Source organism: Microplitis mediator, chromosome 9 (assembly GCF_029852145.1).
Source record: "Microplitis mediator isolate UGA2020A chromosome 9, iyMicMedi2.1, whole genome shotgun sequence".
Classification (NCBI taxonomy): domain Eukaryota; kingdom Metazoa; phylum Arthropoda; class Insecta; order Hymenoptera; family Braconidae; genus Microplitis; species Microplitis mediator.
Genome location: NC_079977.1, coordinates 4201539 through 4229467, shown reverse-complemented (window position 1 = coordinate 4229467; position 27929 = coordinate 4201539). Strand labels below are relative to the sequence as shown.

The 27929-nt window shown below is 29.3% G+C and overlaps 2 protein-coding genes and 2 long non-coding RNA genes across 6 annotated transcripts; 2 read left to right on the top strand and 2 right to left on the bottom strand.

Moving 5' to 3' along the window:
* Positions 1-418: 418 nt before the first annotated feature.
* On the top strand, positions 419-27929 carry LOC130674822 (uncharacterized). Of its 2 annotated transcripts, none has more exons than XR_008991133.1 (4): positions 419-1110; positions 1198-1359; positions 2548-2794; positions 27619-27929. It is a non-coding gene; the product is annotated as an uncharacterized LOC130674822 (long non-coding RNA). The 2 variants fall into 2 exon arrangements; XR_008991132.1 differs by lacking the exon at positions 27619-27929 and adding an exon at positions 2908-3971 and having other exon boundaries at positions 421-1110.
* Positions 5395-7328, top strand: LOC130674821 (putative Polycomb group protein ASXL3). The gene is made up of 2 exons (XM_057480242.1): positions 5395-5582; positions 6478-7328. Exon 2 carries the CDS (start codon positions 6492-6494, stop codon positions 7050-7052), a length of 561 nt encoding a protein of 186 aa, XP_057336225.1. The 5' UTR covers positions 5395-5582; positions 6478-6491; the 3' UTR covers positions 7053-7328.
* Positions 7712-10897, bottom strand: LOC130674823 (uncharacterized). 2 transcript variants are annotated; one of them, XR_008991135.1, is made up of 5 exons: positions 10594-10897; positions 10044-10478; positions 9798-9956; positions 9003-9254; positions 7712-8902 (listed from the first exon to the last, which is right to left on the bottom strand). It is a non-coding gene; the product is annotated as an uncharacterized LOC130674823 (long non-coding RNA). The 2 variants fall into 2 exon arrangements; XR_008991134.1 differs by having other exon boundaries at positions 10044-10897.
* LOC130674820 (uncharacterized) lies at positions 13402-19930 on the bottom strand. The gene is made up of 3 exons (XM_057480241.1): positions 19421-19930; positions 16215-16934; positions 13402-14437 (listed from the first exon to the last, which is right to left on the bottom strand). The coding sequence occupies exons 1-3, from the start codon at positions 19482-19484 to the stop codon at positions 13734-13736; spliced, it is 1488 nt and encodes a 495-aa protein (XP_057336224.1). The 5' UTR covers positions 19485-19930; the 3' UTR covers positions 13402-13733.

The following is a 27929-nucleotide window of genomic DNA, read 5'->3' as shown; positions in this document are numbered from 1 at the left end:
ATATTTATATGTATGAGGTCGATAAGATAGTTATTTTGTAAACCAGCTTAGCCTTATCATCATTAAAATATAAACATAACTTCTGCTGTATCATTATAAGTATTCGTAAACATGTAGTGTATATGATATAAATAGATACTCATTTAGTTATTAATAATTATTCTAATATTACTCATTATCAAGTCTCAGTGCGTAATATCAGATAATTTAACTCATGAAATTGCTCAAAAAGATAACGAATATTTAAATTTCCCGGGCACTATTTCAGTGGATTGGTGAATTACCATTCTTTGGATTCATTGGTTTAAAAAAAATAAGTCACGCCTACTTAACATCCATTTTGAATAGTTTCCTACCCCCGAGATCGAAACTCTATAGAGAGTTTACTGTATATTTACGTTCTGTCACATGCGCCAGTATCCCGATTTTTCTAGTGCTTATAGCGGTACCATAAATACTTATCTTTTTACACAAATAATAAATATTATGACAACGGTATTAATTACAGTAATAATAATAATAATTGTTGTTGATCAACATAATGCTCAATTAAACTTTTAAATTGTAATTAATCATTACAATTATCAACAATAAATAATATTTATAAAATTATTATCCGCGAAAGATCGACAGTAAATTTTCATAATTAATTTTGATATTTTGTTCCTTCTGTCAGTTTATAATTTATCGAATTTTAACGGAGGCTTATAGCGGGATGTCAACTACGAAACTCAAAAAAGTGGTCAAGTGGTCGCTGGTTGGACTCAGTACCTGCTGATGAAGGGGAGAGACATTACGGGCAGGCTTCTGACCTAGTCAAACTACTAATAAATAATTAATTATTAATATTTATTTTTTTTTCAATAGACTAAAAGGTATTTATCACGTGCCAAGAGCATACGAGCGTTCTTTCCGATGGATATTATCACAATTTAGGTTCTTGTGCCAAACAAATGCGTTACCTGATCATATTAAAATAAGTGTCAGTCGACAAACACTTTTTGAAGATTCTTATCATCAGATAATGAACGCTGAGGCGTTTGCGTTGAGACGGAGATTGTATATTATATTTAAAGGTGAAGAGGGATTAGATTACGGTGGAGTTTCGAGGTAAATTAAATTAAATTGATAACTATATCATTATTCTTTGATAAATAAATTATTCAATTTTTGTATTTTTATGTAATTATTTTTCAGAGAATGGTTTTTCTTACTAAGCCACGAAGTTTTGAATCCAATGTACTGTTTATTTGAGTATGCTAATAAGAGTAATTATAGTTTACAAATAAATCCGGCGTCTTATGTTAATCCAGATCATCTGCAATATTTTAAATTTATTGGGAGTTATTCATCGCAATGGTAATTTTGTATTTTTCAATTGGTTATTTATTTATATATTATTTTAATTATCAATGATCACATGGGATCCAAAAAACTCAAGACAATTTTGAACTCGCGGTGTTTGTATTTAATTCTGGAAATTTTAACTCAAAATATCTCAATAGCTATGAAGTTTTTGAAAACAGTATAAGATATCTTTTTTGTAGAGAATTTAAAGCCCTACAAAAACGTTTTCTTGTCCCGGGTAAAAAACTTTATATATAATTATATATAATTTATATACAATTATATATAATTATATATAATATTATATATAATTATATACAAACTTTTTTACCCGGGGTATTTATTTAAAAAATTCAGTACTTACAGAGATATTTACAAAAAATCCCGGACAATTTTAAACTCCGACTTATTTTTTGTATCTAATTCTTTAGATTTAGATTTATTAAATTGAAATTCATTTTACATCGAGTGTATTCAACACTACACATATATACAACATTTAACACATTATGTATATTTATATATATATAAAATTGATATTTTTTTATTTTATTTTTTATCCCAAAAAATTAACTTCTTTGGTAATACTAAAATTTATCTAAGTCCTTTTTGGTTGGAAATTTTTCTAAGTCTTTTTCTAAACGGAATTCTTTTATATATGTATGTATCTATGTACGTGTGCCTGGGCTCTATGAGGGTCAGTATGAGGTTTATGAGTTTGATATGAGGTTCGGCTTAGTCGAGTTAGGTTTTTGAGTATGAAATGAGGGTCAGTATGAGGTTTATGAGTTCGAAATGAGGTTCAGTTTAGTCGCATGAGGTTTCTGAGTATGAAATGAGGGTCAGTAAACTCCATTGAGGGCGAGAAGAGATTCACTTTGCTCTTTTGAGGATCAAATGAGGGGCAAAACCCAAAAATGAGTGTGGAATGAGGGCTAAAATTTCGACTCGGGTTAGAATTTTAAATTCAAATTATCTTGATAGCTATTGAGTTTTTGAAAAAAGTATGATAGCTTTTTTATAGGAAATTTAAAGCCCTACAAAAAAAGTATTTTGCAATTTAAAAAAAAAACTCAATGTTAACAGAGATATTTATAAAAAACCAATCACACCTTTTTTATTTATATTATCTTTTAAATTTTAGCGGGAAAATTTTGAAATTAATTTTTTAAAATAATTATATTTATTTTCTTTCTACAGGCTTTATATCATGGGCGATTTATCTATAGTGGATTTACGATGCAGTTTTACAAACGAATGTTGAATAAAAAATAAATAATGAAAGATATTGAATCTATTGATCCTGAGTTTTACAAGTCGCTTGTCTGATGGATAAAAGAAAATAACATTGACGAATGTTACTTAGAACTGTATTATAGTGTTGAGTTTGAAGTACCTCGGTCAAGTTATTCATCATGAACTGTTGGTGGATTTGCGGAATTAATGGGTAAAGTTATTTAATTATTTATTTATTTTTAAAATAAGAAGCGAAAAAAATCTTTTCTAGTTTAGGTCTATTAATTAATTTTTTTTTTAATTCCTTTTTCTTTAAAATTATAGGAAGTAATGGACCGCAACAATTTTGTATTGAAAAAGTTGGTAAGAATACTTGGCTACCAAGATCTCATATTTGTTTCAACAGATTAGATTTTCACCGCCGTACAAAAGTTACGACCAGATGGTGGAAAAATTTAATTACGCAATAGAAGAAACTGAAGGTTTTGGTCAAGAATAGTATCACAATTTATTCAAAAAAAAATATATAAATCCATCGAATTGTTATATAAATTGTTATCAGAATTATCACTGTCAATTTAATAGGTATGTTGTGTAATTGAAATTATAAATTACAACCCAAGTACAGAATCATAGGAAAAAAAAATAATTCAAGTTAAATTTATTATTAAAATATTTTTAAATTTTCTTTTGAAGGTAAAAAAGATTTTATAATTTAGTTGTTTAGTTTGCACATTATTTACGTAATTACTTATTTTCTTACTCGTGTAGAAAAAATTTTCCAAAAAAGTTCGACATGTAGAAATTCAAAACTTGAGACAATCTTGAACTTCGAGTGAAACTTTTTTTGAACTTTTGCAGTTCGATAGTAAAGAAAAGTTTACCTAAGATTTTATATCCGAAATTTGAGTAAAAAAAAAATTTATTGAAACATTTTTTTAAAATTTTATTTTTACTCTCGTTTCGGAAAAGTTAAAAAATCTCTAATTTGAAACTTCTTATGAACGATTTTTGATTCTTATCGAGCTGTTGGTTTTTAGTGGAAACTTTTTCGGAACGAGGGTAAAATATAGAAAAAAAAAATGTTATTTTTTACTCGAAAATTCGCTTATAAAATTCTAGATAAACTTTTTTTTTTACTATCAAATTTACATTTCAAAAAAAATTTTTCACTTGAAATTCTAATCAGTCTCAAGTTTAGAATTTCCACATGTCGAATTTTTTTTTACGAGTCTTCCGGTTGTACTTTTGAAAGCAAGAATTTTTATATATAAAGTTTTTTTAAAAAATTACTATTCTCTTAAACCAAAAAAATTTTTAAACTGTCTAACAATTGGCTGTCAATGAAATGAAAAAAAAAAATCCATGTGCAATTTTATAATTATCGATGTTTTAAACAATCGGATGTCATGATTAAATTTAGAGTAAAAAATAAAATTTCTTTTCATGTATATCAGTTATAAGTTAATGTATATAAAAAAAAAGTAAATACGGTAAAATAAAAAAATGAATATCACGAGTGTATAATTTTATTATTATAAAAAAAAAAACAATAATGATATAGTAAACAAATTAACTAATTAATTGATAGAAATTTATGAGAAACACAAATTGTAGAAAATTATGTAGAAAAAAAAACAATAATGATAGTAAACAAGTTAATTAATTAATTAATAAAAATTTATGAGAAAAGAAAATGTAGAAAATTATGTAGAAAAAAAAAACAATAATGATACACAGAAAAAAAGGATTTCTTTGGCGCGAAAATTTTTTTCTTGTTCTAAAAAAATTTTTACTTGACCCAAGAAATTTTTTGTATTATAAAGTAAAAACAAAACTTTTCTTGGAACAAAAAAAAATTTTTTTAGGCGAGAAAAAAATTCTTGAGCCAAGAAAAAATTTTTTTCTTCAATTCATAATACCATAATCTCAATTTGTATACATAGATTTGTTGTACCCTCATTTCTTTTTCTTTTTCAATATTTATATTAAAATTTTTATTAAAAATTCTAATATTGTTAATTTTTGATGTATATTGCCGATTGGCGTTTTTACTTAAATAAATAAATAAATAAATAATACAAAATATTTCTTGCGCCAAGAAATTATTTTTTTCTGTGTAGTAAACAAATTATGATCCTGAAGTTAGCAGACAATTCAAAATTTTTGGATTTTTTTTTGAACAATTAAATTTGAAGAAAAAAAAAAAATAAAAATATGCACATGTAGAAAATTTAAAAAACTACAGGTGCAATTTTTTAAAAATTTTTTTTTCTTCTGGTTTATCGTCTAAAAAAAAAATCAAAAAATTATTAGACGTCTGCTAACTTCAGTATCATAACAAATTAACTAATTAATTGATAGAAAATTATGAGAAAAAAAAAAATGTAGAAAATTATGTAGAAAAATAAAAAAAATAAAAAAAGAAGAGCAAAGATGATAATTCAGTTCTAAATTAATTACTTATAAAAATTAATTTTTAATCGTTTTTTTTTTTTTCATCTGGTTCATCACTATCGTATTCCTTATCTTCTAATTGTCTTTTTTTGGTTTTGGTTTTATTTTCTTCCTCCATTTTCTCTTCATCGCTCTCTGTATCGTCTGCGGAGGGTAGAGGTACTTATTTTAGGGCGAGTTTTGGATACTGCAAAATTTAAATAAAATAAATTTGAATGTGCATCTTACATGTTCAGATACGTTCAGCGACCTCCAATCCTAGATCGATTGATAAGTAAAATCAGCTGGGACAAAGTCCTATCGATAAAATCTTACGCCCTCTCTGAGGATTTTCAGGAGAAATTTATTATTTATCGTTGGAAAAAGTTGGATCAATTGAGATCGAGGAACATAATAAAATATTATTAAAGATTTAATATCATTAAATATCATAAAGTATTACTGAAAAACATCAATTAACGAATACTAAATATTGAATAACAATTTACACAAAACAAGTCTATATTTTAAAATAACATTGTGACCAGAAAAATTCGTTCCAAGTAATTAAACCATTATTTATTTTTTATTATTATTTTTAATTAATTTTAATATTTATATTGAAAAAAATTTTTTAATTTTGAATTTACTGCTAACTTTATTGGCATTTTTATATGATAGTAAAGTTATGAGTGTGAATGTACCAGACATCAGACAAATTTAAAATTATTAATAAATAGAGTAAACAATCAATAAAATGAAATTTAAAAAAAATGCGCATAAAAAAAATTTTGAAAATAAGAAGTGCATTTTTTCAAAATTTTATTCTACTAATAATAATTTATTTTATTTGTATCATAAATTGTGTTTTACAAAACTCTACAATATATATCTCATCCATCTTAATATTTCCACTTTTTATACTTTACATTTTTTACAATATACAACATATACATTAGACTGGGCCAAAAAAATTTCATGAAAGTTTGAGCCCTTAATATTAGTTTTAAAAGGTCTATCATCGCTATTTTTAATTTTAATTTATAATTTGATGTATTACTTCAGAACTGCTAAAACATTGGTGTAAAAAAAATTCGTTTCCACTTACTCATATGTAAAATTAAATTTCCTACAAAAAAGGTCTGAATGAAAATTTTCGTCAGACAAGCCGTTTCCGATTAATTAAGCTTAATAAATTGATATATTTTTTCGATTTAACATTTTTACTTTTGAATTTTGTAACTGACGAATCAAGAAATATCTAACAAAGATCATGACAGATTTTCAAAGGAAATTTACTGCTCTACAAAAAAGGCCTCATAACATTTTTTGCTAAATTCACTCCTTCGAAAGTTATTCAGGTTAATTGAAATCGTTTTGACTCAAATTCAATTAAACTAAATAGTTTTCATTTTTAATAAACTTTAATCGATATTATTTTTATTGAATTTTTTATAGTTAACAACGTTAATATGCCGGACCCGTCGAATACTGGGAATGCGACGAACGAACAAGAGGCGCAAGAGCTGACGATAATCGCTCTATCGGTGTCCATTAGGATTGCGCCGCCGGAAATAGTAAATCCGAATCCTATGGACCCTTCCGAAAGTCAAACAACACCGATTTCTACGGTCCCCTCACAAAGTCAAACAACAACGATTTCTACGGTCCCCTCCCAAAGTCAAACAACAACGATTTCTACGGTCCCCTTCCAAAGTCAAGCAACAACGATTTCTACGGTCCCCTCCCAAAGCCAAACAACATCAATGTCAGACCAACCGCGGCCATGCGGGTCGGCTGATAATCAGTCACCCGCTATGGGCAACGAGCATCTCAATAAGATGATGATGCTAATTAATAGCATGGGGGAGAACAATACTGTGGAGAGTCAAGTACCTCTACCCTCCGCAGACGATACAGAGAGCGATGAAGAGAAAATGGAGGAAGAAAATGAAACCAAAACCAAAAAAAGACAATTAGAAGATAAGGAAGATGATAGTGATGAACCAGATGAAAAAAAAATGAAAAATTAAAAATTAATTTTTATAAGTAATTAATTTAGAACTGAATTATCATCTTTGCTCTTCTTTTTTTATTTTTTTTATTTTTCTACATAATTTTCTACATTTTTTTTTTCTCATAATTTTTTATCAATTAATTAGTTAATTTGTTTACTACACAGAAAAAAATAATTTCTTGGCGCAAGAAATATTTTGTATTATGAATTGAAGAAAAAAATTTTTCTTGGCTCAAGAATTTTTTTCTCGCCTAAAAAAATTTTTTCTTGTTTCAAGAAAATTTTATCTTACCCCAAGAAAAGTTTTGTTTTTACTTTATAATACAAAAAAGTTCTTGGGTCAAGTAAAAATTTTCTTAAAACAAGAAAAAAATTTTTGCGCCAAGAAATCCTTTTTTTCTGTGTATCATTATTTTTTTTTTTCTACATAATTTTCTACATTTTCTTTTCTCATAAATTTTTATTAATTAATTAATTAACTTGTTTACTATCATTATTGTTTTTTTTTTTACATAATTTTCTACAATTTGTTTTTCTCAAAAATTCCTATCAATTAATTAGTTAATTTGTTTACTATCATTATTGTTTTTTTTCTCATAAATTTTTATTAATTAATTAGTTAATTTGTTTACAATCATTATTGTTTTTTTTTATAATAATAAAATTATACACTCGTGATATTTATTTTTTTATTTTACCGCATTTACTTTTTTTTTATATACATTAACTTATAACTGATATACATGAAAAGAAATTGTATTTTTTAATCTAAATTTAATCATGACATCCGATTGTTTAAAACATCGATGATTATAAAATTGCACATGGATTTTTTTTTTCATTTCATTGACAGCCAATTGTTGGACAGTTTAAAAATTTTTTTGGTTGAAGAGAATAGTAATTTTTTTAAAAACTTTATATATAAAAATTATTGCTTTCAAAAGTACAACCGGAAGACTCGTAAAAAAAAATTCGACATGTGGAAATTCTAAACTTGAGACTGATTAGAATTTCAAGTGAAAAATTTTTTTTGAAATGTAAATTTGATAGTAAAAAAAAAAGTTTATCTAGAATTTTATAAGCGAATTTTTGAGTAAAAAATAACATTTTTTTTTTCTATATTTTACCCTCGTTCCGAAAAAGTTTCCACTAAAAACCAACAGCTCGATAAGAATCAAAAATCGTTCATAAGAAGTTCCAAATTAATCAGAGATTTTTTAACTTTTTCGAAACGAGGGTAAAAATTAAATTTGAAAAAAATGTTTCAATACATTTTTTTTTTACTCAAATTTCGGATATAAAATCCTAGGTAAACTTTTTTGTACTATCAAACTGCAAAAGTTCAAAAAAAGTTTCACTCGAAGTTCAAGATTGTCTCAAGTTTTGAATTTCCACATGTCGAACTTTTTTGGAAAATTTTTTCTACACGGGTAAGAAAATAAATAATTACGTCAATAATGTGCAAATAAAACAACTAAATTATAAAATCTTTTTTTTCTTTAATAGAAAATTAAAAAAAATTTTAATAATAAATTTAGCTTTAATTATTTTTTTTTCCTATGATTCTGTACTTGGGTTGTAATTTATAATTTAAATTACACAACATACCTATTAAATTGACAGTGATAATTCTGATAACAATTTATATAACAATTCGATGGATTTATATATATTTTTTGAATAAATTGTGATACTATTCTTGACCAAAACCTTCAGTTTCTTCTATTGCGTAATTCAATTTTTCCACCACCTGGTCGTAACTTTTGTACAGCGGTAAATCTAATCTGTTGAAACAATTATGAGATCTTGGTAGCCAAGTATCCTTGCCAACTTTTTCAATACAAAATCGTTGCGGTCCATTACTTCCTATAATTTTAAAGAAAAAAGAATTAAAAAAAAATTAATTTATAGACCTAAACTAGAAAAGATTTTTTTCGCTTCTTATATAAATAAATAGTTAAATAACTTTATCCATTAATTCTGCAAATCCACCAACAGTTCATGATGAATAACTTGACCGAGGTACTTCAAAGTCAACACTATAATACAGTTCTAAGTAACATTCGTCAATGTTATTTTCTTTTATCCATCAGCCAAGCGACTTGTAAAACTCAGGATCAATAGATTCAATATCTTTCATTATTTATTTTTCATTCAACATTCGTTTGTAAAACGGCATCGTAAATCCACTATAGATAAATCGCCCATGATTTAAAGCCTGTAGAAAATAAATATAATTATTTTAAAAAATTAATTTCAAAATTTTCCCGCTAAAATTTAAAAGATATCAATTAAAAAAATGTGATTGGTTTTTTATAAATATTTCTGTAAACATTGAGTTTTTTAAAAAACTGCAAAATACTTTTTTTGTAGGGCTTATTACACTCTAAAACCAAGTGTGTTACAAGTGTATTATTTTAACACATATTAAATGTGTTCTATGTTTAAGGCCATAAACAAAACTATAGTTTTTTATAGTCACTCAAAACACGTTTTACGGTGTGTTAAAAATCTATATATTCGGCATGTGTGTTAATTCCGACTACACACTTGGTTTTAGAGTGTAAATTCCCTACAAAAAAGATAACTTATACTGTTTTCAAAAACTTCATAGCTACTGAGATATTTTGAGTTTAAAATTTCCAGAATTAAATACAAACATCGTGAGTTCAAAATTGTCTTGAGTTTTTTGGATCCCATGTGATCATTGATAATTAAAATAATATATAAATAAATAACCAATTGAAAAATACAAAATTACCATTGCGATGAATCTTTCAATAAATTTAAAATATTGCAGATGATCTGGATTAACATAAGACGCCGGATTTATTTGTAAACTATAATTACTCTTATTAGCATACTCAAATAAACAGTACATTGGATTCAAAACTTCGTGGCTAGTAAGAAAAACCATTCTCTGAAAAATAATTACATAAGAATACAAAAATTGAATAATTTATTTATCAAAGAATAATGATATAGTTATCAATTTAATTTAATTTACCTCGAAACTCCACCGTAATCTAATCCCTCTTCACCTTTAAATATAATATACAATCTCCGTCTCAACGCAAACGCCTCAGCGTTCATTATCTGATGATAAGAATCTTCAAAAAGTGTTTGTCGGCTGACACTCATTTTAATATGATTAGGTAACGCATTTGTTTGGCACAAGAACCTAAATTGTGATAATTTCCATCGGAAAGAACGCTCGTATGCTTTTGGCACGCGATAAATACCTTTTGGTCTATTGAAAAAAATAATAAATATTAATAATTAATAATTTATTAGTAGTTTGACTAGGTTATAACCCTGCCCGTAATGTCTCTCCCCTTCATCAGCAGGTACTGAGTCCAACCAGCGACCACTTGACCACTTTTTTGAGTTTCGTAGTTGACATCCCGCTATCAGCCTCCGTTAAAATTCGATAAATTATAAACTAACAGTAGGAACAAAATATCAAAATTAATTATGAAAATTTACTGTCGATCTTTCGCGGATAATAATTTTATAAATATTATTTATTGTTGATAATTGTTGTAATGATTAATTACAATTTAAAAGTTTAATTGAGCATTATGTTGATCAATAACAATTATTATTATTATTACTGTAATTAATACTGTTGTCATCATATTTATTATTTGTGTAAAAAGATAAGTATTTATTGTACCGCTATAAGCACTAGAAAAATCGGGATACTGGCGCATGTGACAGAACGTAAATATACAGTAAACTCTCAGTAAACTCTCTATGGAGTTTCGATCTCGGGGGTAGGAAACTATTCAAAGTGGATCTTAAGTAGGCGTGACTTATTTTTTTTAAACCAATGAATCCAAAGAATGGTAACTCACCAATCCACTGAAATAGAGCCCGGGAAATTTAAATATTCGTTATCTTCTTGAGCAATTTCATGAGTTAAATTATCTGATACTATGCAATGAGACTTGAGAATCAGTAAAATTAGAATAATTATTAATAACTAAATGAGTATCTATTTATATAATATGCACTACATGTTTACTAATACTTATGATACAGCAGAAGTTATGTTTATATTTTTATGATGATAAGGCTAAGCTGGTTTACAAAATAACTATCTTATCGACCTCACACAATATGCTCCGCCTAATGGAGTGCGAACGGAGGGGAGATATTGAAGAGAAGGGGAAAACATTAAGGAGAACGGAACTATTCACAGCGGAACTTTAGAGAGAGTTAGCTGTAAATTAATCACAGGCTTATAACGAGTAGTCGAGAACAAAACTAAACGCGCGGTAGTGGGAGACTAAAATTTCAATACAAATTTCCCCTGTCCCTTAGATCAGGCTTATGATGGGTAGTCGACTGTATACGAAAAATAAAATTCATTTATTTATTACATTAATTTATGAAATATATGTACATATTCATACGCCGGGATATATAATAAATAAATTATAATACAATTTTTTTAATTAATTCTAGTTCGTCAAGTTGTTTTGTAGAGAAGCACTGGCGGAGGTAGAGCTGAAAAGTTACTTGTAAATTGTGTTGCTTCGGAAACCTAAATGATAAATAAGTAAATTTATTAATTAGTAATGCAAGTGAGTACTTGATTGCATAAAAATAATCAATTAATTGATGACTAACCTGTGGCACGTGACCGAGAGTATTATTGGCGGAATAATTAATTCTCTGTGGATAACTTGCGGATAAGTAATTGGTAGACTGTGTCAATTCGGGTGGAATATTTGGCGATTTGTATCCGGGTATTTAAAAAAAAAAAATTTGTTATAAAAGTCTAGCTTTAGCTCTCGATATATGGCAACACTTTGCTAGAGCTGTATTCAACGTTTAAATTTTTGCTACTGCGGATGGTCGATGAATCACAAAATCGATTTCTTTGTATCAACTGGCAGTCCAGTAGGGACAGTCAGTATCATTATGAAAATAGCAGTAATAGTCCAGATCCTTCTTTACGTTTAAATTGAAAGTATTGCAGTTAATTTGCCGAATTATCCATAAAATTTATTGCCTATAGTTAATATTTAATTAAAATGTGCAGTGTTCGAAAAATTTAAATTATGCAAAGTGTCTGAGGTGTCGTTAAGTGTAAAGTGTTGCGAATTGCTGATACTGATGATTTTCAAGTTCCTGAGCAAAATCATCTGGTATCGTCTGGTTGGAAATAGCAGTTAAGTGTAATTTCATGTAAATCTCCAAGTGTATTAGAACACCCTTCTGCATATTATTTCCCCGCCAAAGTTTGTTCAAACACTCGAGTGATTTTTTTTTTAATATTTTCAATATTCTGCCATTATTTTATTTGTATTACGATTATTAATTTTTCTCCAATTTCTAATAATTTATTCTTGAATTATTTAAATTTACCTCGTGATTAATAAATATAATTGACAACTTACTAATAAAAAATTAAAAATTTAGAGGAATTTTTTAGTTGAATTAATATAATAAAATTACAAAACTTGAATTTTTAAATTTCGCGCCAAGTTGGCGCTACTGCGCATTGCTGTGTTCAACGTTCAAATTTTTGCCAGAGTGGTGGAGGACAATAAATCGCAATATCGATTATTGTGTATCAACTGACGGTTCGATAACGGCAGTTAGAATTTCATGCATAAACAATGAAAAATTGCCAAGAAAAATTAAATTTCTTTCGATAAAATTCACGAGCTTACCCATCATACCCCAGTAATTTCCCCTTCTTTTTTACGGATTACCTAAGTAAAATATTATTTTTACTGAAGTTTTTTTTTATCCGTCTGTATGTTTGTATTGCATCCCTATCAGATTTTTATGGACAATTTTGATATGTTAGTATCACCGTATAGCATTAGACAATAGCAAGAGAGATAAAACTTATTATCAACGCACTATTTTTATGTGCATTTTGTATTATCAATACAAATGTGATCTTTTGTAAGGATGAAACCAATAAATGTGGCGCGCTAACGGTTCATAATATAACTTATGATTTGCACGGTAAATTTATAGGTTTACTATTCATTTTTCATTATTGCTATTGAAATATTTTATTATCTTTTGATTTAGATAATTACAGTTGTAAGTTGCGTATTTGTTGAAATATCTGAAATAGAAGCAACAGAAAATACATTGAGATTTATAATGAAAAATCCTCAGCTGCCAGGTCGTTTTAGAATTGCATTGACTAAAACTGAGCAAATGTTAATTAATCCTAACACACCAATTATTTTTGCTCAAAGAGGACGTGCGGATGATCGTGATCATTGGAATAATGAGGAGAATAAAAAACTAGGATAAGTAGTACAAAAATTTAAAGCAATTAGAATTTAAATTTGAATATATATGTATATATTTCTTTTTGTACATACAATGCATAAGGTATATTTTATTTTTACGATTATTTAGTTTGTTTTGGAATTTAATAATTTCACATTCGACCACAATTACAATAATCGAGCAGCTATTGCTCTTTATCGAATGGGTTAACGAATACGTGCATGTGTGTTAATGATCATCATAAACGGTTTTGTTAAGTGCGCCCGCGTCATAGTTTACTTTTTGAGGGAGAAAGAGCTTCCTTTAACTCGGAAATCCCAAGAAAGTTCCGCTCTTCCGTAGATTTGCTGTCCGGGTTGATGGAGTGTTACTGTATGTATTTTGACAAAAGTGTTTTCGATGTGTTTGAGTTCGAAAACAGCGAGAAGTTTCAGAGCTTGCTTGCAGGGACAGTCAGTTTACAGTTTTTCATTTTTTTTTCGACGATCTCAAAATCAGGATCACTATTTCTGTTTCTTTTCTTACCATGCTCTCTCAATTGATTTTCAATTTTTTCTACATCGGATGTTGATGCGACAGACGCCTTTTCATCAAATATCTCATAGTAAATATCAGTTAAGAAATCGTACTTGAGATATAGAGCGCTCCCATCATTAAAATCCTTTTTGACATCAATTGCTGACGTCGACGACTGAGACCGATGAAATTCGTGTAATATTTCGACTTGTTCCAATATTTTTCTTGTGTTCTCCTTCAGTCTTGGTTTGACTTTTTTTGCATCATTTTGATTTAATCGAGTTGTTTTATTTTGGATAATAATTCTTACGTTGAGAATATATAGTATCTGCCTCATCAATTGTCGAATACTAGTCAAATATTTTGTAAACTCTACGCGGTCACTCTTTTCAATGGTACTGCTCAATAATTTGTCACTATTTTGAGATTTTTCTTTGGTAGATTCTGGATTCACCAAAGCAGCGACTATTGCAATTTCGTCCTTAGTTGACGTTGTTTGTAAATCATCCACAATCGAATGTAATATACCATAAACTTCTTCATTAGTGTATGGTTCGAATGGCTTACCATCAACGTTTTTTGTTGCTGGACCGCGTCTTCCAATTATTGATTTTATCTCTGTAACAAGAAAAAATATTAATGCAATTGAACATACGCTGTAATTCATCATATGTCATGAGTTGAAAGATATACACTGTAAAAAAAGTTTTGGTGTAAAAGTGATTCCCGAGGACATGATACGGCCTGCTCGCGCGAGTGAAAAATAAAACAGGCTCGCTTCACCTTGTTTTCTTTTGAAGCTATCGATTGCCGACGGTTTTTTGATAAGATCTCAAGATAGTCATTTACTTTACTTTTGACTTGCTGAATCGAGTCGAAAAAAAGTTATTTACCCGAGTCGAAAAACAAATTCGGATTTAAGTCTCAAATTTCTCAATGAGGTTTTCGAAGATCAATTTAGAATTTTAATATTAACAACAGTATAGAAAGTTATCCTAGTTTAGCCCTCAAAGTGGCAGTCACGACCCATTTTACCACTTTGAGGACTAAACTGGAATAACATAATCTGGATTAGAGCCTCAACGTCCGAAATATAACCGTTCATTCTTTGAGGATTTTGAGGTCTTACTAATAATTTAAAATCGATAAATTATTCGCATTTAGACCTCATAGTTCTCATTAAGAATTTTTAGTACTAAAGTAGAGTTACTTTCTGGGCGGCAAATAAAACATTAAAGAAACTGAGGCTTTGGAGGACAAAACTGGAATTTGTTTTTTGACTCAGGTATTCGCCTTACTTTCGCCTGAGTATAAAAATTATTTTACTTTAGTTTTGACTTTATCGCCTTATAATTGAAGTCGAATAAGTCTAGACCAAGTCAATTTCAACTTGATTTCAACTTCTTCGTCTTAAATCGTGACTGAGTAAGCCAGTTAAGTCTAAACCAAGGCGAAAACTCAATGTATTTCATATCTCCGTAAAAGAAGTCGAGTTTATCTTATGAAAAACGGCGCCGAATTTCTACTTGATAAACCAAGTCTAAATCAAGTTTTATTTTTGTCCTGGGCGGTGTGAAATATTAAGCGGTGTACTTTTAACACGGTATGAGTGTTTTCTCTAACACGGGTTGTTGTTATTACCTCAAATATTGTCCGATTATGTAATCGGTAGTTAAAAATTATTAAATATTATATAGGTTACAGCGCTAGATCGTCAAATTGTATAACAAGTTGTATACAAATTGTCGTCAAAAACAGAAAAGCTCGAAGTTGATAGACATTTGGCGAAAAATTCCAGAAAACTTCAGTAAAGTAAACTCTTGCAAAGCAAATTGTGCTATTAGGGCCTATCTAAGTGATCTACTCGAGAAAGAATAGATGAAGTTTCCACCAACTGTGCGAGGGCAACAAGGACAAAGAAAATTGACCTGGCCCCTTTTAAGAAGTTTCTCTATCACTCTCAAGTGGGAGAGCAATATATTCTATCCTTGTTGTACTCGCACAGTCCCTGAACACGCCGACCACGTTTTTTTCTTAAACATATAAAAATTTATGGGAAATAAGAACCTCCATTACTAGATTACAGAGTAATGTATTGAGCCTCGGTATTATTTTTCGTTTAGAATTTTCAATCGAACAACAAAGTCGGATTAATTAAAAATACGTCGTGTATTTTAACTCAGATAGTTAAGAAAATTCAAAAAAATATTAATACAATCTACGATAGAACAAAATGTAAAAATAAAATACTATCATTCAATGTAATTATAACTAAAGCATTGTAAAACATACTATTGCACATTTATACAGACATTTATCTATGTAAAAAGGTTGACTTTAGCTCACAATATTCGACTAATCAATATATAAATAATGAATAAATATTTCTACTTACCGATCAGAAGTACAGCCATATTAGTTTGTAAATTGGTTTTCTGTTCCCTTACTCGATGTGCCTTCTTTGTTTTTTTTTCTTCGACGTTTTCAAAATCATCTAATTTTAATTCCTTACCCTCAAGCTCTTTCAATTTATTTTCCATTTCTTCTATATCGGATGTTGATACGACAGGCACATTTTCATCAAAAATATCATAGTAAATATCCCTTACGAATTCGAACATATAATATCGAAAGCTCCCATCATCAATATCCTTTTTGTCGTCAAACGCTGACGTCGATGGCTTCAATTCGTTCATCATTTTTAGTAGTTGAATAAATATTTTTTGTATTTCATTCGGTTTTGGATCGATTTTTTCTGCAATCTCTTGATTGAATTGATGTATTTTATTCATGGTAATAATTCTTATGTTAAAAAAATATACTATCTGCAACATCAATTTTCGAAGACTACTTAAATATTTTGTGAATTCTACGCGGTCACTCTTTTCGATACTGCTACTCGATAATTCGTCACTATTCCTTTTTTTTTCATTGATACATTCTCGAAGCACGAAAGCTAAGACTAGTACCATATCCTGGTCAGTAGAACTTTCTTTTAAAAGATCCACAATCGTCTGTAATATACCATGGACTTCTTCATTACTGTATGGTGCGAATGGCTTACCATCCGCGCTTTTTATTGCTGGACCGCGTCTTTGAATTATTGGATGTATCTCTGTAACAAAAAAAAAAAAAATAATAATGCAATTATACATACGCTGTAATTCACGATATTTCATGAGTTACAAAATATACACCGTAGAAAAATTTTTGGTGTGAAAGATATCTCCGAGGACTTGATGCGGTCTGCTCGCCTGAGTCAAGAATAAAACTTGATTCAGGTTCGCTTCACCTTATTTTCTTTTAAAGATATCGAATTGCCGTCGATTTTTCGCTAAAATCTCGACTTTTTCGACTTAAATTAATTTTTTTTAAACTTTTTGAACTTTTTTCGTATTAGTTTCAACTTATTCAAACTTAAACGTATTTTTTTATCTTTGTTTGAATTTATTCGTCTTTACTTCGAGCACGATAGTCATTCACCTTACTTTTGACTTGCTGAATCGCGTCGAAAAAATGTTATTCTAATTCACCTTACGTTCGCCTCAATGTACTTTTATCCAAAAAGTTAGAGGAACAAGAAAATTTTAGAAATTTTTTAGTGATTTTTGGAAAGCTGTATTTTCGTGAAAAATTATCGTATCAAAAAAAAAAAAAAAGCAAATTAAAGATTGAAATCTCAAGCTTAAAGATCTTCCAGCAAAATAATTTTTTGAGCCACGGTTTCTGCGGAATCATAGGAAATAGGTCGACACAAAATTTTTCTAAATTTTGCACACCTTAATCGCGAAAGCGCTAGGTGTGCTTTACTGTCACTCTCTCACTCTCGGCCCTTTCACTGACTTTTTTAGTTTTGTTTTTTTTGGGTCTACGGGGCCGGGAAAATTTTTTTCGAAAATACCAATTCATGGCTCGTTTAGGAAATTCATTCGGCTACGATTTGTTTCTCTTTTTTTTGTTTCTCTGTAAGATAATTTGCTGCTGAGGTATCAGCCTTCAAATGAAAAAGGATCCTTTTGTCTTTAATTATCGATGACTCAGCAACTAATGATCGCACAGTAATTTAAAGGGCAGTTTGAGAAACTTAAAAAAAATTCCCTACAAGCTCCATTTTCGATATCAATTAATATTAATTTGAAAAACCCACAAAAAATGGCCATTTTCTAGTTTTTTAGTCAACTTATCGCTATATTGCAAATATTTATGGAAAGGTTAATGTTGCCAGGTGATTTTACAGCTTAATGTACCCCCAAATACCCTGGAAATTCTGAGATTAATCCATTAAACCGATTGTCCGGGCCGATTGCTCAAAGTTTTACAAAACAATTACAGAAACAAGTTTTGCTCCTTAATCCTCTTCGAGCTCGAAAATTCTGGAAGATCTGTAACTTGAGATTTCATGCTTCAATTTGCACTTTTTATTTTTTCGATACCATCATTTTTCACGAAAATACAGCTTTCCAAAAATTACTAAAAAATTTATAAAATTTTCTTATACCTTTAATTTTTTGGATAAGTATATAAAAATTATTTCACCTTAGTTTTGATTTTATCGCCTTATAATTGAAGTCGAATAAGTCTAGACCAAGTCAATTTCAACTTGATTTCAACTTCTTCGTCTTAAATCGTGACCATGTAAGCCATTTAAGTCTAAACCAAGGCGAAAACTCAATATATTTCATATCACCGTAAAAGCAGTCGAGTTTATCTTATGAAAAACGGCGCCAAATTTCTACTTGATAAACCAAGTCTAAATCAAGTTTTATTTTTGTCCTGGGCGGTGTGAAATATTAAGCGGTGTACTTTTAACACGGTATGAGTGTTTTCGTTGACACGGGTTGGTGTTACCACCTCGAATATTGTCCGATTATGTAATCGGTAGTTAAAAATTACAAATATTATATAGGTTACAGCGCTAGATAGTCAAATTGTATAACAAGTTGTATACAAATTGTCGTCAAAAACAGAAAAGCTCGAAGTTGACGGACGTTTGGCGAGAAATTCAAGGAAACTTTTGTAAAGTAAACCTTTGCTAAGCAGATTGTGATATTAGGGCCTATCTAAGTGATCTACTCGAGAAAGAACAGATAAAGTTTCCGCCAACTGTGCAAGGGCAACAAGGACAAAGAAAATTGACCTGGCCCCTTCTAAGAAGTTTCTCTATCACTCTCAAGTGGGAGAGCAATATATTCTATCCTTGTTGCACTCGCACAGTCCCTGAAAACGCCGACCACGTTTTTTTTTAAACATATAAAAATTTATGGGAAATAAGAACCTAAATTACTAGATTATAGAGTAATGTATTGAGCCTCGTTATTTATTTTTGTTTAGAATTTTCATTCGAACAACAAAGACGGATTAATTAAAAATAAGTCGTATATATGAACTGATAGTTAACGAAATTCAGAAAAATATTAATACAATTTACGATAGAACAAAATGTAAAAATAAAATACTATCATTTAATGTAATTATAACCAAGGCATTGTAAAATATACTATTGTACATTTATACAGATACTCATCGATGTAAAAAGGTAGACTCTAGCTCACAATATTCGACTCATTAATATGTAAATAATGAATAAATATTTCTACTTACCGTACAGAAGTACACTTATCTTAGCGTTTAATTTGGATTTCAGTTCCGTTACGAGATCTGCCATTATTTAGTATATATAAGACAGAATTTTATAAAAAATTCAACGCCGTTAGAACTCGTTAACACACTAATCAGGATGGAGTCTTTTTTTCTTTTGATCCTTTTGGCTATCGTCCTAAGGGTCTGTATAATTTTGTCAAAAATGATGTTAGTCAGTTATTCAAAATAGGTGGCGTGAGAGTAGGCAATAGTTATATAGTAACAAGATGCAATAGCTTAGTGAAAAAGCCACTAAGATAATGTAGAAAAATTAAAAACCTACAGCTCTCTCTTCTAGATGGCAGTCTAATGCCAATAATAGAGTACGAAAATATGTGACTGGTGTATTCCAGAGCGACTGAATTGGGGAGTAACTAATTGAGATTATCCATGGCGATTTTAAATATATGTACCTGAGTATTTTTATAATCATGTAATGTAATATAATGTTGTAAATAAAATATTGTAAAAGAAAAATAATTGATGTAAGTCTATGTAAAGGCAGTATGGGCATATAATTGTCCGTGCCAGGCCCCCCTTTTTACAATAAAAAAAATCTGTCTATCGGTTGACCCTGCGGGCCAGCCCTAAAACTTCTCGCTGTTTTCGAGCTCCTTGAGCGTTCTAATACACTTGGAGATTTACATTGAATTACACTTGACTGCTATTTCCAACCAGACGATACCAGATGATTTTGCTCAGGAACTTGGAAATCATCAGTATCAGCAATTCGCAACACTTTACACTCGATTTGAACACTTTACACTTAACGATACCTCAGACACTTTGCATAATTTAAATTTTTCGAACACTGCACATTTTAATTAAATATTAACTATAGGCAATAAATTTTATGGATAATTCGGCAAATTAACTGCAATACTTTCAATTTAAACGTAAAGAAGGATCTGGACTTACTGCTATTTTCAATGATACTGACTGTCCCTACTGGACCGCCAGTTGATACAAAGAAATCGATTTTGCGATTCATCGACCATCCGCAGTAGCAAAAATTTAAACGTTGAATACAGCTCTAGCAAAGTGTTGCCATATATCGAGAGCTAAAGCTAGACTTTTATAATATTTTTTTTTGAGATACCCGGATACAAACCACCAAATATTCCACCCGGATTGACACAGTCTACCAATCACTTATCCGCAAGTTATCCACAGAGAATTATTTATTCCGCCAATAATACTCTCGGTCACGTGCCACAGGTTAGTCATCAATTAATTGATCATTTTCATACAATCAAATACTCACTTACATTACTAATTAATAAACTTACTTATTTATCATTTAGGTTTCCGAAGCAACACAATTTACAAGTAACTTATCAGCTCTACCTCCGCCAGTGCTTCTCTACAAAACAACTTGACGAACTAGAATTAATTAAAAAAATTGTATTATAATTTATTTATTATATATCCCGGCGTATAAATATGTATATATATTTCATAAATTAATGTAATAAATAAATGAATTTTATTTTTCGTATACAGTCGACTACCCATCATAAGCCTGATCTAAGGGACAGGGAAAATTTGTATTGAAATTTTAGTCTCCCACTACCGCGCGTTTAGTTTTGTTCTCGACTACTCGTTATAAGCCTGTCATTATTTTACAGTTAACTCTCTATAAAGTTCCGCTGTGAATAGTTCCGTTCTCCTTAATGTTTTCCCCTTCTCTTCAATATCTCCCCTCCGTTCGCACTCCATTAGGCGGAGCATATTGTGTGAGGTCGATAAGATAGTTATTTTGTAAACCAGCTTAGCCTTATCATCATAAAAATATAAACATAACTTCTGCTGTATCATAAGTATTAGTAAACATGTAGTGCATATTATATAAATAGACACTCATTTAGTTATTAATAATTATTCTAATTTTACTCATTCTCAAGTCTCAGTGCGTAATATCAGATAATTGAACTCATGATATTGCTCAAAAAGATAACGAATATTTAAATTTCCCGGGCACTATTTCAGTGGATTGGTGAGTTACCATTCTTTGGATTCATTGGTTTAAAAAAAATAAGTCACGCCTACTTAAGATCCACTCCGAATAGTTTCCTACCCCCGAGATCGAAACTCCATAGAGAGTTTACTGAGAGTTTACTGTATATTTACGTTCTGTCACATGCGCCAATATCCCGATTTTTCTAGTGCTTATAGCGGTACAATAAATACTTATCTTTTTACACAAATAATAAATATGATGACAACGGTATTAATTACAGTAATAATAATAATAATTGTTATTGATCAACATAATGCTCAATAAAACTTTTAAATTGTAATTAACCATTACAATTATCAACAATAAATAATATTTATAAAATTATTATCCGCGAAAGATCGACAGTAAATTTTCATAATTAATTTTGATATTTTGTTCCTACTGTTAGTTTATACACTGGTCACAGAAATTAAGGGATAGAAAAAAAATCCGAAATTTTTAGGTGATTTTCAACATGCTGTAACTTGGTGAAAAATGGTCGTATGAAAAATCTAAAAAAAGCAAATTGTAGCCTCAAGTTTCTAGTTTTCAGATCTGGACCTCAAAAATTTTTATCATGTACGGTTCCGGAGTAATCATAAGAAAACCAACGAAAAAAAAATTTTCAAAATTTTTGCTGGTCTTTCAATACCTCTATGGGCGACAATAAATTTTTTTGAATAATCCGACTGTCTGACTTTTCTCGGAAATTTTATGCCCTTTAATTTGGTGGCCTTAAAAAGTCTCTACGACGATTTGGCGCCGAGTTATCATTGATCAAAGCAAAAAAGTCCATTTTGGCTTTGATAATCAATAACTCCGGATGTATTGGTCGTACGGAGAATGGAAGCAGGGTTTTGAAAACTAGAAAACATTCTCTATAAGGCAAAATTAGTGGCATTTGATAGAAAAATTTTTTTTAAAGCGAAATTGTTTGGTAAAAAACAGGTCAAAATTCACAAATTTAAGGATATTCGGAAATCTTGCTATAACTTTGGATATAACGGATGAACAAAGGATATCTTCGACTTTTTTTCAACCTCAAAGTGTCCTGAAAAAACCCTGAAAATTTCAAATCGCTGCGATTTTTCTTTCTTAGTGCCCCGAAGCTTTAAATTTATCGATTTTGTCAAAAATCACCATAATTGGTAGTTTCTCGGTTTTTGTTCATTTTTTCGATTTGAAAACGTTTTTTTTACCGATAATCTTCATTTCTTCGATCAAAAAGATCGTTTATCGGAAAAAATTGAAAAAAAAAGATTTTGAAAAAATTTTTTTTTTTCTCAAAATTTTTTTTTTTCGAAATTTTTGTTGTTGTTGTATCTGCAATGATTCATCATTGTCAAAAAAAATTCCTAAAATTTTTTTTACCGCTGTAACTGCATCTGCTTTAAATGTCAACTTAACAAACATACGCTTTGGGTAACTCTAATGCCGGCAGTAAAAAAAATTTTAGGAATTTTGTTTGACAATGATGAATCATTTCAGATACAACAACAACAAAAATTTCGAAAAAAAAAAATTTTTGGAAAAAAAAATTTTGAGAAAAAAAAAAAATTTTTTCAAAATCTTTTTTTTTCAATTTTTTTCGATAATCGATCTTTTTGATCGAAGAAATGAAGATTATCGGTAAAAAAAACGTTTTCAAATCGAAAAAATGAACAAAAACCGAGAAACTACCAATTATGGTGATTTTTGACAAAATCGATAAATTTAAAGCTTCGGGGCACTAAGAAAGAAAAATCGCAGCGATTTGAAATTTTCAGGGTTTTTTCAGGACACTTTGAGGTTGAAAAAAAGTCGAAGATATCCTTTGTTCATCCGTTATATCCAAAGTTATAGCAAGATTTCCGAATATCCTTAAATTTGTGAATTTTGACCTGTTTTTTACCAAACAATTTCGCTTTAAAAAAAATTTTTCTATCAAATGCCACTAATTTTGCCTTATAGAGAATGTTTTCTAGTTTTCAAAACCCTGCTTCCATTCTCCGTACGACCAATACATCCGGAGTTATTGATTATCAAAGCCAAAATGGACTTTTTTGCTTTGATCAATGATAACTCGGCGCCAAATCGTCGTAGAGACTTTTTAAGGCCACCAAATTAAAGGGCATAAAATTTCCGAGAAAAGTCAGACAGTCGGATTATTCAAAAAAATTTATTGTCGCCCATAGAGGTATTGAAAGACCAGCAAAAATTTTGAAAATTTTTTTTTCGTTGGTTTTCTTATGATTACTCCGGAACCGTACATGATAAAAATTTTTGAGGTCCAGATCTGAAAACTAGAAACTTGAGGCTACAATTTGCTTTTTTTAGATTTTTCATACGACCATTTTTCACCAAGTTACAGCATGTTGAAAATCACCTAAAAATTTCGGATTTTTTTTCTATCCCTTAATTTCTGTGACCAGTGTAATTTATCGAATTTTAACGGAGGCTGATAGCGGGATGTCAACTACGAAACTCAAAAAAGTGGTCAAGTGGTCGCTGTTTGGACTCAGTACCTGCTGATTAAGGGGAGAGACATTGCGGGCAGGCTTATGACCTAGTCAAACTACTAATAAATTATTAATTATTAATATTTATTATTTTTTTCAATAGACCAAAAGGTATTTATCGTGTGCCGAGAGCATACGAGCGTTCTTTCCGGTGGAAATTATCACAATTTAGGTTCTTGTGCCAAACAAATGCGTTACCTAATCATATTAAAATAAGTGTCAGCCCGAGTCGAAATTTTGGCCCCCATTTCAACCTCAAATAACCAACTTTGGTGAGGTTGTGTCGGGTCAAATGAGGATGAAATCACATACAAATTTTGCTCCTCATGTGACCCTCAATGTAGTAGTTATCGGACAAAATACCATAGTGAGGACGATATGAGGGCGAAATTTTTGAGCCTCATACAACCCTCTTTAGCCTCATACCATTTCGTTTACTTTTTTCTCTGTGTGTGTGTGTGTGTGTGTGTGTGTGTAGTTGTGCATTCAATAATATATATATATATATATATATATATATATATATTTCTACAAAATATAAATTCTCCACTTTATTATGACGCATTTTTATTGTTAAATTAAAACTACAGTTCAAAAACAATTAATATTTTGCATATAGTGTAGCTTTTAGAATAATATTAGTTACATTTATATTTTTCTTAGGATGTTATTTATATATTTAAATCTTCATTTTCATCTTCATCACTGCTTGATTTGTAGTCTTTCTGTTCATTACGTTGTTTGTCATCACAATCTAATGCAAATAGAAAATATTATTACTTTACTGATTTTAGAAAAAAATAATTTTTGAGTTTAATAGAAAATTACCGTAATCCTTACTACGTAATTGTGGATATTTTTCAATTATCGTTTGCTTCTTCGGCCTGTCCTTGTTGTAAGCGCATTTGTTTATTTAATTAATAAATGCTGGCTCAAGTATGTTCCTTTTTTCGGAATGATTGATCCAATCTATAATAATAAAAAAAATATTGTTTGAAAGGAACTAGCACTCTTAACATAAAAATAATTATTTTTTAATTTTCGCTGTTTTTTCTAAATGAAGTATTAGTTCACAAAGTAGTAAAAATTACGACAGATGTACAGAAATAACAAACTTTTTTTACCTAACTTTTTCGAATGGTAAAACATAGGCAAAAAAATAAGTCAAGCCTTTGTAATGGCTAATAATATGAGAGTTATCGTAATTATTGCAATATGTATTAAGCTTACTTCATTTTATTTATTAGTTAGAAATTTTTCATAGCAAAAAAGTAATCAAACACTATACTTACTATTGATAGCCAATATTTTTGTAACTGTTTAGGTTTCTTTATTTGTCACAAAGCTTTTCCACGGCAACTTTACCACACTCCTATCACGCGTTTAGTTCTTGGAACAACTGATAGCACGGGAATAACGTCCTTTGAATGACTTTCTATCCAATAAATAATCACATAGTGTCTTATTTAGGCATTATAATGAAAAAAAAATTAATTTTAATAATTTTTTATCTTTAAATGTTAATTTTTGGATGACTGTTGTATGTTCACTATTGCTTTTAACAGGCCAGCGTTCGAAGACTGAATGATGAAAATTTTAGAAATGTTGAAGCCATGTGCTAAGGATTACAAACATAAAATTTTATGACCCATTCATGTTAGTGAAAATTTTTTTTTACTTAGCTCGGGTTACACTCAATATCCAGAATAGTATACATATAAAGGAAAATAAACTTCACTATTTACAATGTAGCATTAAAAATTATATAGGGTAGGTTACCAACGAACTCGAACAAATCTCTTTAAAAAGTATTAACCGTATAAGTCGAAAGTTTTAACCACCCAGTATAAAGGCTTCTATTTTTAAAAACTTAGGTAAGGGAAGAGGGGGCAAAATGGGCCCCCAAAAATTAAGGGGCCCATTTGCTCCCCCCCTTTCCTACTATATATAGAAAACTAGTAGACAATGCATTTTAATATATATATTTAATATGCATTTAATATATATATATATATATATATTAGTTTTCGTTTATTTAAATAGATTTAGATTTATTAAATTGAAATTCATTTTACATCGAGTGTATTCAACACTACACATATTTACAACATTTAACACATTATGTATATTTGTATATATATAAAATTTGTATTTTTATATTTTATTTTTATCCCAAAAAAATTAAATTCTTTGGTAATACTAAAATTTATCTAAGTCCTTTTTAGTTGGAAATTTTTCTAAGTCTTTTTCTAAACGGAATTCTTTTATGTATGTATGTATCTATACATGTACGTGGGCCTGGGCTCTATGAGGGTCAGTATGAGGTTTATGAGTTTGATATGAGGTTCAGCTTAGTCGAGTTAGGTTTTTGAGTATGAAATGAGGGTCAGTATGAGGTTTATGAGTTCGAAATGAGGTTCAGTTTAGTCGCATGAGGTTTCTGAGTATGAAATGAGGGTCAGTAAACTCCATTGAGGGCGAGATGAGATTCACTTTGCTCTTTTGAGGATCAAATGAGGGGCAAAACCCAAAAATGAGTGTGGAATGAGGGCTACAATTTCGACTCGGGAGCCGACAAACACTTTTTGAAGATTCTTATCATCAGATAATGAACGCTGAGGCGTTTGCGTTGAGACGGAGATTGTATATTATATTTAAAGGTGAAGAGGGATTAGATTACGGTGGAGTTTCGAGGTAAATTAAATTAAATTGATAACTATATCATCATTCTTTAATAAATAAATTATTCAATTTTTGTATTTTTATGTAATTATTTTTCAGAGAATGGTTTTTCTTACTAAGCCACGAAGTTTTGAATTCAATGTTCTGTTTATTTGAGTATGCTAATAAGAGTAATTATAGTTTACAAATAAATCCGGCGTCTTATGTTAATCCAGATCATCTGCAATATTTTAAATTTATTGGGAGTTTAATAGTTATTCATCGCAATGGTAATTTTGTATTTTGTAATTGGTTATTTATTTATGTATTATTTTAATTATCAATGATCACATGGGATCCAAAAAACTCAAGACAATTTTGAACTCACGATGTTTGTATTTAATTCTGGAAATTTTAAACTCAAAATATCTCAGTAGCTATGAAGTTTTTGAAAACAGTATAAGATATCTTTTTTGTAGGGAATTTACACTCCAAAACCAAGTGTGTAGTCGGAATTAACACACATGCCGAATATATAGATTTTTAACACACCGTAAAACGTGTTTTGAGTGACTATAAAAAACTATAGTTTTGTTCATGGCCTTAAACATAGAACACATTTAATATCTGTTAAAATAATACACTTGTAACACACTTGGTTTTAGAGTGTAATAAGCCCTACAAAAAAAGTATTTTGCAGTTTTTTAAAAAAACTCAATGTTTACAGAAATATTTATAAAAAACCAATCACATTCTTTTTATTGATATCTTTTAAATTTTAGCGGGAAAATTTTGAAGTTAATTTTTTAAAATAATTATATTTATTTTCTACAGGCTTTATATCATGGGCGATTTATCTATAGTAGATTATATTTACGATGCCGTTTTACAAACGAATGTTGAATAAAAAATTAATAATGAAAGATATTGAATCCATTGATCATCTAGTTTAGGTCTATGAATTAATTTTTTTTTTAATTCCTTTTTCTTTAAAATTATAGGAAGTAATGGACCGCAACGATTTTGTATTGAAAAAGTTGGCAAGGATACTTGGCTACCAAGATCTCATACTTGTTTCAACAGATTAGATTTACCGCTGTACAAAAGTTACGACCAGATGGTGGAAAAATTGAATTACGCAATAGAAGAAACTGAAGGTTTTGGTCAAGAATAGTATCACAATTTATTCAAAAAAAAAATATATAAATCCATCGAATTGTTATATAAATTGTTATCAGAATTATCACTGCCAATTTAATAGGTATGTTGTGTAATTTAAATTATAAATTACAACCCAAGTACAGAATCATAG